The sequence below is a fragment of the Triturus cristatus genome, chromosome 10 (genome assembly GCF_964204655.1).
Source record: "Triturus cristatus chromosome 10, aTriCri1.1, whole genome shotgun sequence".
In the NCBI taxonomy this organism is placed as follows: Eukaryota; Metazoa; Chordata; class Amphibia; order Caudata; family Salamandridae; genus Triturus; species Triturus cristatus.
The window spans coordinates 1,207,315,825-1,207,329,677 of NC_140593.1; the positions used below are offsets into that span (position 1 = coordinate 1,207,315,825).

The 13,853-nt window shown below is 53.2% G+C and overlaps 1 protein-coding gene across 2 annotated transcripts in view; it reads left to right on the forward strand.

Annotated features, from left to right (window-relative positions):
- The window catches only part of GRIPAP1 (GRIP1 associated protein 1), a 597,534-nt gene that overhangs the window by 103,378 nt on the left and 480,303 nt on the right, over positions 1-13,853 (forward strand). For both annotated transcript variants that reach the window (XM_085629701.1, XM_085629702.1), the window contains exon 4: positions 12,114-12,140. In XM_085629701.1, the coding sequence (XP_085485827.1) occupies positions 12,114-12,140 (27 nt within the window). The remainder of the gene's footprint in view (positions 1-12,113; positions 12,141-13,853) is intronic.

Here is a 13,853-nt window from a genome sequence, read left to right on the forward strand (position 1 = left end):
CGGAAGGGCGTTCCAGGCTTTGGCCGCGGAGAAGGAGGACCTCCTGATCTGGTTTTTCTGGTGCGGGGTACCACGGCGTAGTAGAGCTGGGCAGATTGTAGGGTCTTTTGGGGTGCGTTCAGGTATGCTGGTCCGGTGTCGTGGAGGGCCTTGTGTTCGTAGGTGAGCATCTTGAAGGTGACTCTAGCCTCTGGTGAGCCAGTGGAGTGTGCGCAGGTGCTGGGAGATGTGGTAGTGTCTTGGCAGGTTGAGGACCAGTCTTGCGGCGGCATTCTAGATGTTCTGTAGCTTGTGGATGAGGTTTTTGTTTGTTCCAGCATAGAGTGCGTTGCCGTAGTCGAATCTGCTGGTGACCAGGGCATGAGTGACGGTCTTTCTCTGTTCGAGGAGGATCCATTTGAAGGTCTTACGTAGGAGAAGGAGGGTGTGGAAGCAGGAGGAAGAGACGGAGTTGATCTGGCTGTCCATTTTGAGCTTGGAGTCCAGGATGATTCCCAGGTTGTGTGTGTGGTCCGTGGGGGTGGGCGGGCTTCCGAGGGCGGGGGACCACCAGGTGTCGTTCCAGGCATCGGGGTTTGGGCCCATGATCAGTACTTCTGTTTTGTTGGTGTTTAGTTGTAGGCAGGTGTATTTTATCCATTTGGTGACGGCTTCCATGCCTTCTCGAAAGTTGTGTCTGGCAGTGTTGGGTTCGTTGGATAGGGAGAGGATGAGTTGGGTGTCGCCTGCGTATGACACAATATTGAGTCCATAGGTTCTGACGATGGGGGCGAGCGGAGCCATGTAGACGTTGAAGAGTGTAGGGCTGAGGGAGGACCCCTGGGGGACTCCGCAGGTGGTTGGTGTAGGGTCCGAGAGGAAAGGGGGAGTCTGACCCGCTGTGTTCTGCCGGAGAGGAAGGAGCGGGTCCAATTGACGGTCTTGTCCTGGATCCTTGCGTCGTGTAGTCTGCGTATTAGGGTGAGGTGAGAGACTGTGTCGAACACCGCTGAGAGGTCGAGGAGGATGAGGGCTCCTGTTTCTCCTTTGTCCAGTAGGGTGCGGATGTCGTCTGTTGCGGCGAGGAGGGCGGTTTCCATACTGTGTTTTTTTCTGAAGCCGGATTGGGAGGAGTCGAGGATATTGCGCTCTTCGATGAATGTGGCGAGTTGACTGTTGATGGCTTTCTCGATGACTTTCGCTGGGAACAGGAGCAGGGAGATGGGTCTGTAGTTTTTGAGGTCGGTGGGGTCCGCAGATGGTTTCTTCAGGAGGGGGTTGACCTTGGCGTGTTTCCAGTTGTCGGGGAATGAGGCGGTCGCCAGGGAGCGGTTGATGGTGTGGCTGAGCATTGGTGCGATGGTGTCGGCGGCTCTGTTGAAGGTGTGGTGGGGGCAGGGGTCCGTGGAGGACCCGGAGTAAATGGACTTCTTCTTCAGTGTGTCTTCGGTGGTGAGGGCTGTCCAGTTGTCAGTCGCTGACTTCAGGGTGTCGGGGGTGGTTCGTGGGGGTTTAGTGTGTTGGTTGTCTTCGTCGAAGTTGTCGTAGATGGTCTTGATTTTGTGGTGAAAGAAGGTGCTGAGTTTGTCGCAGATGTCTTGTGAGGGAAATATGTCAGTCGACTCTGGTGGGTTGGGCGAACTCCTTGATGATGTTGAAGAGTTCTTTGTTGTTGTGTGCGTGTGTGGAGATTCTGTCTTCAATCGCTTTTTTCTTCGTTTTTCTGATGAGTTGATGGTGGGTGTTTCTGTGGATTTGGCGTTCCTCCAGGCCTTTTCGAGGCGGCAGCAAGTGTGTCAGGACTCTCGAAGTTCCGTGGTAATCCATCTGGCTTTCTTGGCGTGGGTGTTGTTTTTCTTGAGGGGGTCTATGGTGTTGGCGCTGTCGGAGATCCATCTGTGCAGGGTTTGGGCTGCGGTGTTGGAGTCGTCGTTGGTGGGATGGAGTTGCTGAGTGAGGAGGTGAGCTGGTCGTCGGTGATTTATTTCCAGTATCTTCGTGGGAGCAGGTGCTGGTGTCTGTGGATGGTTGGTGTTCTGAAGGGGAAGTGGACGCATCGGTGGTCAGTCCATGGGAGTTCGGTGGTGTGGCTGAAGGTGATGGAGTTTCCTGTTGTGAAGAGGGGGTCGAGGGTGTGTCTTGCTGAGTGCGTGGGTTCGGTCACGATTTGGCGGAGTCCAATGTTGTGGAGGTTGCCCAGGAGGTATGTGGTGTTGGGGTCCAGTTGGTTGTCGAGGTGGAAGTTGAGGTCTCCCAGCAGGGTGCAGTTGGTGGATGCGATGGCATGTAGGGAGATGATGTCCGTGATGGAGTTGGCGAACGGTCCGTGGGATCCAGGGGGTCGGTAGATGAGGGTTCCTCGGAGGGTGGTGGTAGGGCTGGTCAGTATCTTAAAGTGCAGGTGTTCCATCAAGTCTGTGGGCTCGTTGGGGAGTGTGCTCATGCGGAGGGTGGATTTGTGGACGATGGCGATTCCTCCTCCCATGCGGTGTGGCGGTCCTTCCTCGAGATCTTGTAGCCTTGGGGAATGGCGATGGCGATGGCGATGTTCGGTCCTGAGGTGGTGTTGGTCCAGGTTTCGGTGAAGAACGCTACGTCCGGGGTTGTGCTGTTGAGGAGGTCCCAGATTTCTGTGGCGTGTTTGTGGAGGGATCGGACGTTGAGGAGGATGCATTGCAGGGTCTTCGGTTCGGATGTGTTCTTGCGGTTGGGTTGTGCTGGGTCTGTGTTCCTGGCGGTGCTGTAGGTTTGTCGGCAGCGGTGATAGCTGAAGAGTCCGTGGGTGCTGGCTGGTGATGCTAGCGTGCAGTTGTTGTTGCGGCCTGGGTTGAGTGCATGGAGTGCTGCTGGGTCGTAGCGTTGGCGGGGCGGAGGTCCAGGGTTCCTGGTGCTGGTTGCAGTCGGGTCGCGGACTGGCGCAGATGGGCTTGCCTTTGGTGCGCCAGCTGCGCTCGCAGTGGACGCAATTAAGTAGGGGTCGGGGAGGGCTTGACAGCTGGGAGGCGGGAGTGGGAAGGGGAGCTGGATTGGGCCGGTCGCAATGGTCGTGCTGGGGGGGAGGGGTCGCAAGGGCAGCAGTGGCGGGGAAAATGGGTGCTAAAGGGAAAAGGAGGAATAAAGAGGAAAACAAGGACTAAAAGTGAAATGGGGCAGAAAAGCGCAGAGAAGTGCACAAAAGAGATTGAGCTGAGGGTAAAAAGCAAAGCCCAGAAACGAGAAACGATGTTGTAAGGTTATGTTTTGTGCTATTTTACCCCCGGGCTTTGCTTCTGTAGCTAGTCTAGCTTGTAATTCCTGCAAGGCACCCTTGCTCGTACCTGAAAAGTGCATAAGATAGTATTGGAACTGTGAGTATAACGGGCCAGGGTCAATGAGTGTGGGGAAGGGGGGGGTTAGTCAGGTAACTAAAATGAACACAATAATCTGTAGCTAAAATAGGGTCTTTAACCATCATGGAACTGTATATCAAATGTAATACAGACACCTTAAGTGAACAAACATTGACAAAGCCAATAAGTCTAATTTATTGGCGTTGGCAATAACTTTTAGCCATGGAGTATATGCAGCATGGCTGAAAACAATGTAAACAAAGGTACTATGTCATGGTAGGCACACGCTAAATCGGATGATTATGCCTACAAAATGAGGTGAGCATTTTTTCTTTTTCTTTACAAATCCCAGACTGATTAGTAAATAAAAGGTGCATGAAATGCACTTTTTTCGGTATCATGCTAATGTGCTTTTTTGAAACAGGGCTGATGTGCCTTTTTTTTTTTAAACCCAAGCAAACGTTTGAGTGAGTAGGGGGTGAGAAGTGCCTTTGCATAGATGCAGCCCTTGGGCAGAACCATACATGCCAACCCTCCCGATTCAGGCGTGAGACTACCGATTTCAAGGCTAGTCTCCCGCCTCCCGATTCCTGCAAGCAAAAACCCGATTCCTCTGGGTTTCAGCAGACATGGATTGGTATTGTGTAACGTGCTAATTCTAACAGCAATAGTCAGAGTGGCGATGTGGGGGCTCTAGAAGGGGTGAAAAACCAACAAAGCCTCTAACGAGCGAATGGTCTTTAAAAGACCTGTGAAGTACTCGGGGGCGGCTGTGTGTGTGTGCCTGGGCTGCCATACAGGTGGTGGTGGGGGGGGGGGGGGTGTATTTGCACTGCCAGCAACCTGCCAGGCCAGTGAGTGCAGAACACTTGCATAACCCTCTCTCTGCCTGCCATTGCTTTCCATGCTTCTGAAAGGTAAGAAAAAAACGTGCGTTTGCGTTTCAAATGTCCGATCCTGCCGCAGCACACTTCCAAGGCCCATACAGGACAGTAACCCGATTCAAGGCCCCATTTTCCGGATTTTTTTTTAAAGAATCTCCCACTTTGCTCTTCTGAAATGTTGCCATGTATGGGCACAACCCAAACTGTACTTTTTGGCTCCCGAGAAATTGTTTGTGAGTACCCATAGTCTGACCTTCCTTGATAGAGACTCCTTCAGAGATTGGCTGTGGTCTGGTCTGCCGTGTTAGAGACTTCTTCAGAGATTGGCTGTGGTCTGGCCTGCCGTGTTAGAGACGTCTTCATAGATTGGCTGTGGTCTGGCCTGCCATGTTAGAGACGTCTTCATAGATTGACTGTGGTCTGGCCTTCCTTGTTAGAGACGTCTTCAGTGATTGGCTGTATGTAGCAAGTGGTGGGCGTGGCCAGGCCAGGTGAAGGAATCCTCCATCAGCCACTCAACATCCACTTCACATAGTCATGTCTCGAGCCACACTCCTTCAGGCGCGTGGGAGTTTGATAGATTCTGTGCTGTTGCCTGTACCAGTCATTACTTGTGAGGATAGGAATTGAGCATCAACGAGACGCTTTTTGTTCTCCAAGGGTCTGAACTCGTGTTGTTTCTTCTTCAGTCCCTGTGTCAGTGTCAACTGGGAATTCCCAAGAAATGGAACGTCAAGTGTGTACAAACCCTCGTGGTGAGCCCTCGAGCGGAGTCTGATCCAAGTCTATGCTGTTCCTGCAAACATATGCATCTCATTAGTTAGCTGGCTGGGCCACAGAGACGGTGCCACCTCCAGCGAATGGGGGCATTAACGGAAATGTGCCTGTGTGTGGACTTGGAAGTCTGAATCCGTCATGGCGATTCACCAACGGGGTTCAGTGTCACCACTCTGCTCACTCAGACTTGCAGTTTACTCTTGGGAGCCTTTATCTCATTTCTGAAGAGGGATGGAGAGATAAAGCTTTGTATATTGCTTATCAGACAGCCCGAGGGGTAAGGCAGCCAATAGGGAGTGAGAGGAGGTGTTGGGGTGACCCTGTTGTGTCTCTGTGGGCAGCAGCTGTCACCCTCCTTGCATTCAGCTTTCATACAAAGCACAAAGTGCCTGGTTTGCAGAGCCATAGGATTAAAATAGCGAAGGGGGCACCAGCAGTCACCCCAAAACGGCATAGTGAACTGTGCGGCCTTCAGTTTGAATTCCTTTAGTACTGAGTCAGCTTGTCATCCTTCTGAGGTCGGTAAAACCAGTTCCATTGAGTTTGGTAGTAAGAAACGTGGCCTTATGGCTAGGGCGATCGACCTTGACACTGGGGAACTGTCCTCAAATCTCGGCAGGGACGCTCAACATCCCGTGATTCTGAGCAAATCACTTAATCTCCCTGTGCCTAACAAAAACTGAATGTGTCCGCGTCCGTAACGCAACTGGTGCCCATGTAAAGCGCTCTGATACCTTCGGGTCAAGTTTGCGCTATATAAATCTGCCAAAAAAGAAACCGTTCACGCTCTCGCCATGTCTCATACCAAGCAGACTGCCCACAAGTCCACCAGAGGGAAAGCGCCTCGCCAGCAGCTGGCTGCCAAGGTAGCCAGAGAGATCGCTCCTGCCATAGGCAGAGTCAGGAAGCCTCACCGCTACCCGCCCTGGACCGTGGCTCTCCCCGAGATGCCTCGCTGCTGGAAGCCCACTGGGCGGCCCTTCCAGCCCTTGGTGCGGGAGATCGCATGGGACTTCAAGACCGACCTACGTTTCCAGAGCTCCGCAGTCATGGACCTGCAGCAGGCCCATCGCATCCAAGGCCAGGTAGCGCTATAACACCCCCGGCGTGAACAGAAAGTGAGGCTTGAAGTGTGTGGTTGAAGTGTCAGCACGGAATAAGGATTCCAGAAGTTGAATAGTTTTAAGTATTTATTAAAGAATTAATTACGAAGGAAAAGGCCCACAGACAGCCAAACAGAAACACAGCTGATGGGTAGATCAGCTGGTGAAGGAATGCCTGAACATTCCATGACGCACGCTATATACAATTGCAGTGTTCTAACCTACGTCATCATGAGTGACCAATCAATCAATCATAGCATTTGTAAAGCGCACTACTTACCCGTGAGTGTCTCAAGGCGCTGGGGGGGCGGGGGTGCTGCTACTGCTCGAACAGCCAGGTCTTGAGGAGTCTTCTGAAGGTCAGCAGGTCTTGGGTCTGCCGTAGGGGCATGGGGAGGGTGTTCCAGGTCTTGGCGGCGAGGTGAGAGAACGATCTGCCACCGGAGGTCGCTCTTCGGATGCGGGGGACTGTGGCGAGGGCGAGGACATCGGAGTGGAGCTGGCGGTTCGGGTTGTAGAAGGCGAGTCGTCTGTTGAGGTACGCTGGTCCGGTGTTGTGGAGTGCCTTGTGTGCGTGGGTGAGGAGCTTGAAGGTGATCCTCTTGTTGACGTGGAGCCAGTGCAGGTCTCTAAAGTGGGGTGTGATGTGGCTGCGGCGAGGGATGCCGAGGATCAGGCGTTCTGGATGCGTTGAAGCTGTTTCAGGAGTTTGGCCGAGGCTCCTGCGTAGAGGGCGTTTCCGTAGTCCAACCTGCTGCTGACGATAATAAGGGGAAAGTTGGGGTGCATGCAAACTATGAAGCAAGGGAACACTAAAATACTTATGGAAGTACAACAGTGGTGTAGAAAAATTCGAATGAAATTGAAATGTAATTTATTGCTGCTTCCCCAGCGCGCCCAGCAGGCGCCATAGAGAGCTGGGAGGAGTAGACTTTCAACAAAACTCCTAATTGGGCCACTACGCTTCCCTCGGTGAAAACGCCAAAGACTCGGCCTTTAACCAAACATAACTGACGATCAAGTTAATTGGTTAGTGCAGTACTCCGCAGTAGCCTCTAGATGGCGCCACAGGGTAAGCTATCATGTCCAATAAATGCAATCTCCACCTCTGTTTCTTTTTATAGCAGGCTGCCTCTTAGAGAAGCTGTAAATGTTCAGGTATGTATAGCGGCTCTTCATAGCCACGGCGAGTGCCGCCGTGCACGTGTGTCACACGAGTGCACAGTGTGACCTGCGGGGCGGGGTCACCGCGTCACAGTCCAATTATGACATACTTTTATTATCCGTTTGATTGATTAAAATCATTACAGTAAAACATACACAGCTATTCACCTCTTCCAAGTCCCCTGCCACAAACGAGCTCTTGGGTTGAAGTAAAATGCGCTGCTGATGGAGCAAAGCTGCACATTAGAGGCGCCAGATCGATTGTTGATGTGGACACGTGCACCTGCACAGTTGAGTGTATAATCTAAAAGAGAGCACAGCACATCCTAAAATAAAAATAAAATAAGAACTTAAAAATCCACAGTTACTTACGATTGAATTTCAAGTTCGGCCCTTACCGTGCGTCACTAAATGCGGCATATCTTATCCATAGACCTATAAACCTTAGAACTACAGAGTTATTTAAGCAGCTAGCCAAGTGATGCCCTTGCGGAGAACACCTTCTGAGCGTGATTGAAACTTACTCTGCTACAACATAGAAGCGATAAAGTGCGACATGCGGATTTAAAGTGCTATGTGCTTGGCTATCAAGGACTGGAGTCAATCTGTTGCAACTCGGCGAGTGCAAATCTAATTGTATTCGTAAACTTCCCCAGTCTGGCTAGGTTACGTGCCATATTTTCAGTAATGCAAAAACAACAGTTGATGGACAGAATGCAGAACAGTGTCATACATTCACCCCAGTACAGAGATCTGGGCCTAAATCCATTGTTTTTTTGCTCACCATGCCATTCCAGTTTGAACCCAGCCATATGCAAATCAGTCTTGACCCTGTGCCCCATGGGAACAGTCCAGCCCGAACTGCCAGGCCAGGTCCTCCCTGGACTGGAAACCAGCATCCTAGGACCGGTTTCGGGGTTTCACCCCTCTTCAGCCAGGATAGCTTTATTCCAGTGGCATGGAGAGCACGGGACCCACGTCTGGGCATACCCGTCCCACTCGGGGTGACAAATGGAAAAACAACAGTTGATGGACAGAATGCAGAACAGTGTCATACATTCACCCCAGTACAGAGATCTGGGCGTAAATCCATCGTTTTTTTGCTCACCATGCCATTCCAGTTTGAACCCAGCCATATGCAAATCAGTCTTGACCCTGTGCCCATGGGAACAGTCAAGCCCGAACTGCCAAGCCAGGTCCTCCCTGGACTGGAAACAAGCATCCTAGGACCGTTTTTTTTTTTTTTTTTTTTTTTTCCCCCTCTTCAGCCAGGAAAGCTTGATTCCAGTGGCATGGAGAGCACGGGACCCACGTCTGGGCATACCCTTCCCACTCGGGGTGACAAATGCAAAAATAACTAAGTCCCTTCTACAGGGTCCCAGTGCCAACACCCCACGGGGCACCCCCCGGCCGCCTCTCTGGCTTGTGAAGTCCTTGAAGAGCCCACCCTCGTCTAGGTGAGCTCCAGGCCACCCGATTCCGTGGCTGCACTTCCTCGGGCGCTCACTCCCGCAGGGGGGCGTGGGATGGATCGGACTCCACCCACCTCCACTGCCACCTCCCTGCTGCAAGAGGGAGAAGCCAGAGGGGCTGGGGAACTACTGCTGGGCTGAGCGGGGCTCTCCAAGGCTCCACAAGCTGCGCCCATACCTAGCTAGGCCGCTTCTGTGGAGTCCTTGGGCCCCTCTCTCTGCAGCAACCCACCGAAGCCGTCGCGCTCACGCCGCATGCCTCGTTGAGCAGGGGGGCTTGAGGTGGTCCGAGGAGACCGGGGCCAGAGCCGACCCTTGCAGGGTCCCATCGGGGCCGCCGGGGGAGCAGGCGGGTTCCTGTGCCCCCTGTCTCATTGAGTGTTTGGTCCAATATGCCCCCTCACACCACTGTGCTGTGGCTATGCCGGTGGTGTGACTGCACCGGCCCCGACCCCCGGGCTCTCGGCGGCCACTCCTCGGCTCTGCAGTTCTGGTTCACTTAGGGAGCGGAAACGGTCTCCTCGAGCCAAACTGAAGGCGTTTCCGTCCCACTATAACCCACCATCACAGACCTGATGGTGCAAGGAGGCGGAGCCGGGCAAAATCTGGTCACCCTGCTCCTGGTCACCGCGCTTCAAGCTTCGAAAACTAAGGGGGCCAACCCGCACCCCTCCAAAAGATACCTGTAGAGCTCCTCTCTCTGACTGGCCTTCGGCAGTCTTTGCTGTGTAATTGTACCTCAGTGCGCTCCCCGGACTGCCCGAGTTAGAGAGGGCTCAAACAAACTACAGCCGCCGCAGCTAGACTCGGGGCGCCTGTTGCCGCCGCCCTTCTGCTGCATGGAGGGAAGCGCCTAGCTGCGCTGCGCCCGGTACTCGCCCTGTGCCTTATTTTCTGCAGTTTCATATAGCGCCAAGTCGCCCAGGCGGCATTAGAGCACTTTATATGAGCACCAGGTTACATACACAAGGTCAGATCCCGCTGGAATGCAGCCCACTGGAACCTACTGTCGACCACGTCAGGTTTAACAAAAAAACTTGAGTTTTCCCAGAGTAACTCCAAGGTATCCGCAGGGCCCTTTCCAAACTCTCCCCAGTGCATCAGTTGGCAGGACACGTAGCAACTCCGCGCCTTGATATCCCTTTGGGATGAGTGTTCGACCTTTACACATGCTGCAAACACATACATTCCTGTGTGTTGTTTCGGCAGGGAATATTGTGCCTTGTCCAGAATCACAGGTTGTTGAGCAGAAGCCGGGACTCAAACCTAGTCACTCAATCCCAAAGTCTCCAGCTCTGTGCGCACCCGCCCATGTTCACCCATACTTCTTTTCCTATATAAAGACAGGATCCATATTTCTATTCCTATATAAAGACAGGGCTGGCCTGTCTCACACTCTGCGTCCTATCCTCGCTGAGAACAAGACACCCCGACATTAGTCCTGTTACAGTGAGTTCAGCTCCTGGTGCAAGGCAAACAGGATGGCGGGAGTGGGGTGTGTGTTAAGGAGGTGCCATGGTGGACAAGGAAGCACAGTTCTGGTCTCCTGATTCTGTACAAAAAGCCAGGTTTTCAAAGACTTTCTACAAACAGGCAGGGAGGAAGCTGTTTTAAGTTCAGGCATTATACTACTCCAGAGTAGAGCTGTGGACCCGAAGACGCTTCCGCCTCCCCAGGTGGTCCCTTTAAAGGAAGGAACCACCAGGTTCTTGGCATAGCTTGAGCAAAGGGTCCTGCTGGGAGTGTACCACCTCAGGCTGTTCTTAAAATGACAAGGACCATGCCCATAAAGGGTCTTGTAGGCCACACTGAGAGCCTTAAAGACAATACGCCTCCTAACCGGTAACCAGTGAAGTGTACTGATGGCTCCTCCCGCAGTTTCAAATTTGGGAATTTTTAAAAGAAAGCGTGGCGCTGAGTTTTGAAGGGTCTGGAGCTTCTCTAATAATCCAGCGAAAGGTCGAGAGAGTCTGTTACAGTAGTCGAGTCTTGTTAATACAAGAGAAATGACCACTGTTTTCAAGAAATCAAATGGTTGGTATTTTTCGATTTTCTTGCCAGTCTCACGGGACGGTAAGAGGCAGAAGTACCCTTCCTAACTTCTCCCTTCAGCTCGTTGTCAAGCATTGCTCTGGGCTGTTTAACCTTTGACCCTGGAGTGGGGAGCGAGCCTAGTTCAGGTGGCCACCAGGCCGGCGTCCAAAAGATGGACTTGTTTCCGAATAAGATTACCTACATTTTTGATGAATTCAACTTTAAACCGTTGCTATTCACCCATCTGCTTACTTCGCTCATACATTCTCTAAAGGTATCACCAGAATTGATCGCATCTCTAGACAGTGACACAACGATGTGCGTGCCATCTGCGTATGATGCCAGGGATAGGGAGGACGGCTTTATGGGCTTGGCCAGTGGTGTGACGTACAAGTTACACATCGTAGGGCTCAGGGATGATCCCTGTGGCAAGGCTCAGGGTTTAGAAGAGACCTCGCTCGCTGCCGCCACCTGCTGCCTGTTGGCAGGGAGTGACTTTAGGAGACTGAGTGCAGGACCTCTGCTCCCCAGGCTCCGCATACGGTCAACAGCGCAGCACGGTTGACCGTATCGAAGGCCGCGGAGAGGTCCAGACGGAGCAGGGCAGCATGCCCGCCTCTGTCCAGGGCTCCTCTGATTTCCTCCGTTGCCACCACCAGCGCGGGTTTGGTTCTGTGATTTTGTTCCAAAGGGTGTCATCAAGGAGATGGTTATTGCCGTTGAATGAAGCTCGCTGCTCATTCATCACCGTCTCCACTAGCTTTGCGGGATATGGAGCCTGCAAAGGGGCCGATAGTAGTTCAGATCCGTGGTGCTCAGGTTAGCTTTGTGTAAGAGTGGAAGGGCTGAGGCTGATTTCCAGTGACCTGGGAAGACTCCCTCTTTGAGCTTTGCTGCACAGATATCTGCTGGATGGATGTCTGCCGCCTCTGTTTCCGTGTGCACCCTCTCTGGTGGGCTCGGATCTGGAGGGGAGCCAGATTTGAGAGCTGGAATTGATTCCCTAAGTTGCTGTGCGGAGGGAGCCTCAAAGTCACCGAGCCGTGTGCTCTCCAAATCTGAGGTAAGACGCTGCGTTATACGTGGAGGAGTCGAGTTTCTAATAGTAAACGGATTACAAATGTTTGTGACCTTCTCTTGAAAGAAGCATGCTGTTTTTTATGACTTGAAAAAGAGTTTTATTAGCTCCGTGGGGTGACTTCATTTGCTCTGTATGTGAAGTGCCAAAGGCTCAGTGTCTGGCTTTGCAGGGGTCGCTCTCTGCAGCGAAGCCGCACGGGGCCTGTAGGGGGATATAATGGGGGTTCCTCCCCCTCTCTGCTCCGGATGCTTCTCATCTGTGTGACACCTGTCCTCTCCCTTCTCTTCCAGGCTCTGAGCAAAAGCAAGAAAGCCCAGGTAAGAACTCTGTGAGCATTGCGATGTATCGGGGTGCGCTGGCTTATCCCAGAGTCTGAAGGGTCCTGTGTGTCCTGAGAGTCCTGTGTGTCCGAGAGTCCTGTGTGTCCGAGAGTCCTGTGTGTCCGAGAGTCCTGTGTGTCCGAGAGTCCTGTGTGTCCGAGAGTCCTTTGTGTGTCCGAGAGTCCTTTGTGTGTCCGAGAGTCCTGTGTGTCCGAGAGTCCTGTGTGTCCGAGAGTCCTGTGTGTCCTGAGAGCCCTGTGTGTCCTGAGAGCCCTGTGTGTCCTGAGAGCCCTGTGTGTCCGAGAGCCCTGTGTGTCCGAGAGTCCTGTGTGTCCGAGAGTCCTGTGTGTCCGAGAGTCCTGTGTGTCCGAGAGTCCTGTGTGTCCGAGAGTCCTGTGTGTCCGAGAGTCCTGTGTGTCCGAGAGTCCTGTGTGTCCGAGAGTCCTTTGTGTGTCCGAGAGTCCTGTGTGTCCGAGAGTCCTGTGTGTCCGAGAGTCCTGTGTGTTCGAGAGTCCTGTGTGTCCTGAGAGCCCTGTGTGTCCTGAGAGCCCTGTGTGTCCTGAGAGCCCTGTGTGTCCTGAGAGCCCTGAGTGTCCAAGAGTCCTGTGTGTCCGAGAGTCCTGTGTGTCCGAGAGTCCTGTGTGTCCGAGAGTCCTGTGTGTCCGAGAGTCCTTTGTGTGTCCGAGAGTCCTGTGTGTCCGAGAGTCCTGTGTGTCCGAGAGTCCTGTGTGTCCGAGAGTCCTGTGTGTCCGAGAGTCCTGTGTGTCCGAGAGTCCTGTGTGTCCTGAGAGCCCTGTGTGTCCTGAGAGCCCTGTGTGTCCTGAGAGCCCTGTGTGTCCTGAGAGCCCTGTGTGTCCTGAGAGCCCTGTGTGTCCTGAGAGCCCTGTGTGTCCGAGAGTCCTGTGTGTCCTGAGAGTCCTGTGTGTCCTGAGAGCACTGTGTGTCCTGAGAGCACTGTGCATCCTGAGAGTCCTGTGTATCCTGTGAACACTGTCACAAAGTCTCTGTAGCCAGAGTTAGAAGAGAGCAGCTCCTACCACTGAGAGAGAGAGAGAGAGAGAGAGAGAGAGAGAGAGAGAGAGAGCGAGAGAGTCTTGTGTATCCCGAGAGCCCTGTCGCTCAGTCCATGTAGGCGCAGTGAGAGGAGAGCAGGTCTTACCACTTGTAGGGAGTGAGAGAGGGTGGACTTTGCTGTTGATTGCCTGTGCCAAGCCTGGCACAGACGCGTAGATTGTAGGGTGAAGGGGATCGCACCACGGGTAGGTAAGTAGCATGTTCACTCCTGACACGGGACATCATTGTGGACGTGGGATGGAAGCCGGGCACTGCAGGCATTCATCCTTCGCAAGGAGTGACGTAGCTCTGGGGGGTGGGGAGGGGGGGGGGCTGAAGGTGGTCCCTGCCTCGCTTTGCACTGTCACAGTTGTGGGAAGGTCACAAGGTTAGTCTGGAGACACAAGGGCGGGCTGTCGGCAGACTCATCCCAGGGGTCCTCAGTGTCTGCTGGTGGGGGCTGCTTATCACATGGCTGCCAGGGGGGTGTCCCCACCCCTTGCTTGGACCGTGTTGACCAGTGTGCTTTAGGGCACCTCTTCTTCTGATGACGTTGAACATTGGAATGCTTGCAGCTCTGCGGGATATTCACAGGTGTCGCAGGGTGGGCTGTCACTCCAGCTGTCTTCCTTCAGACCACCCTCCTTTCTCCAACAG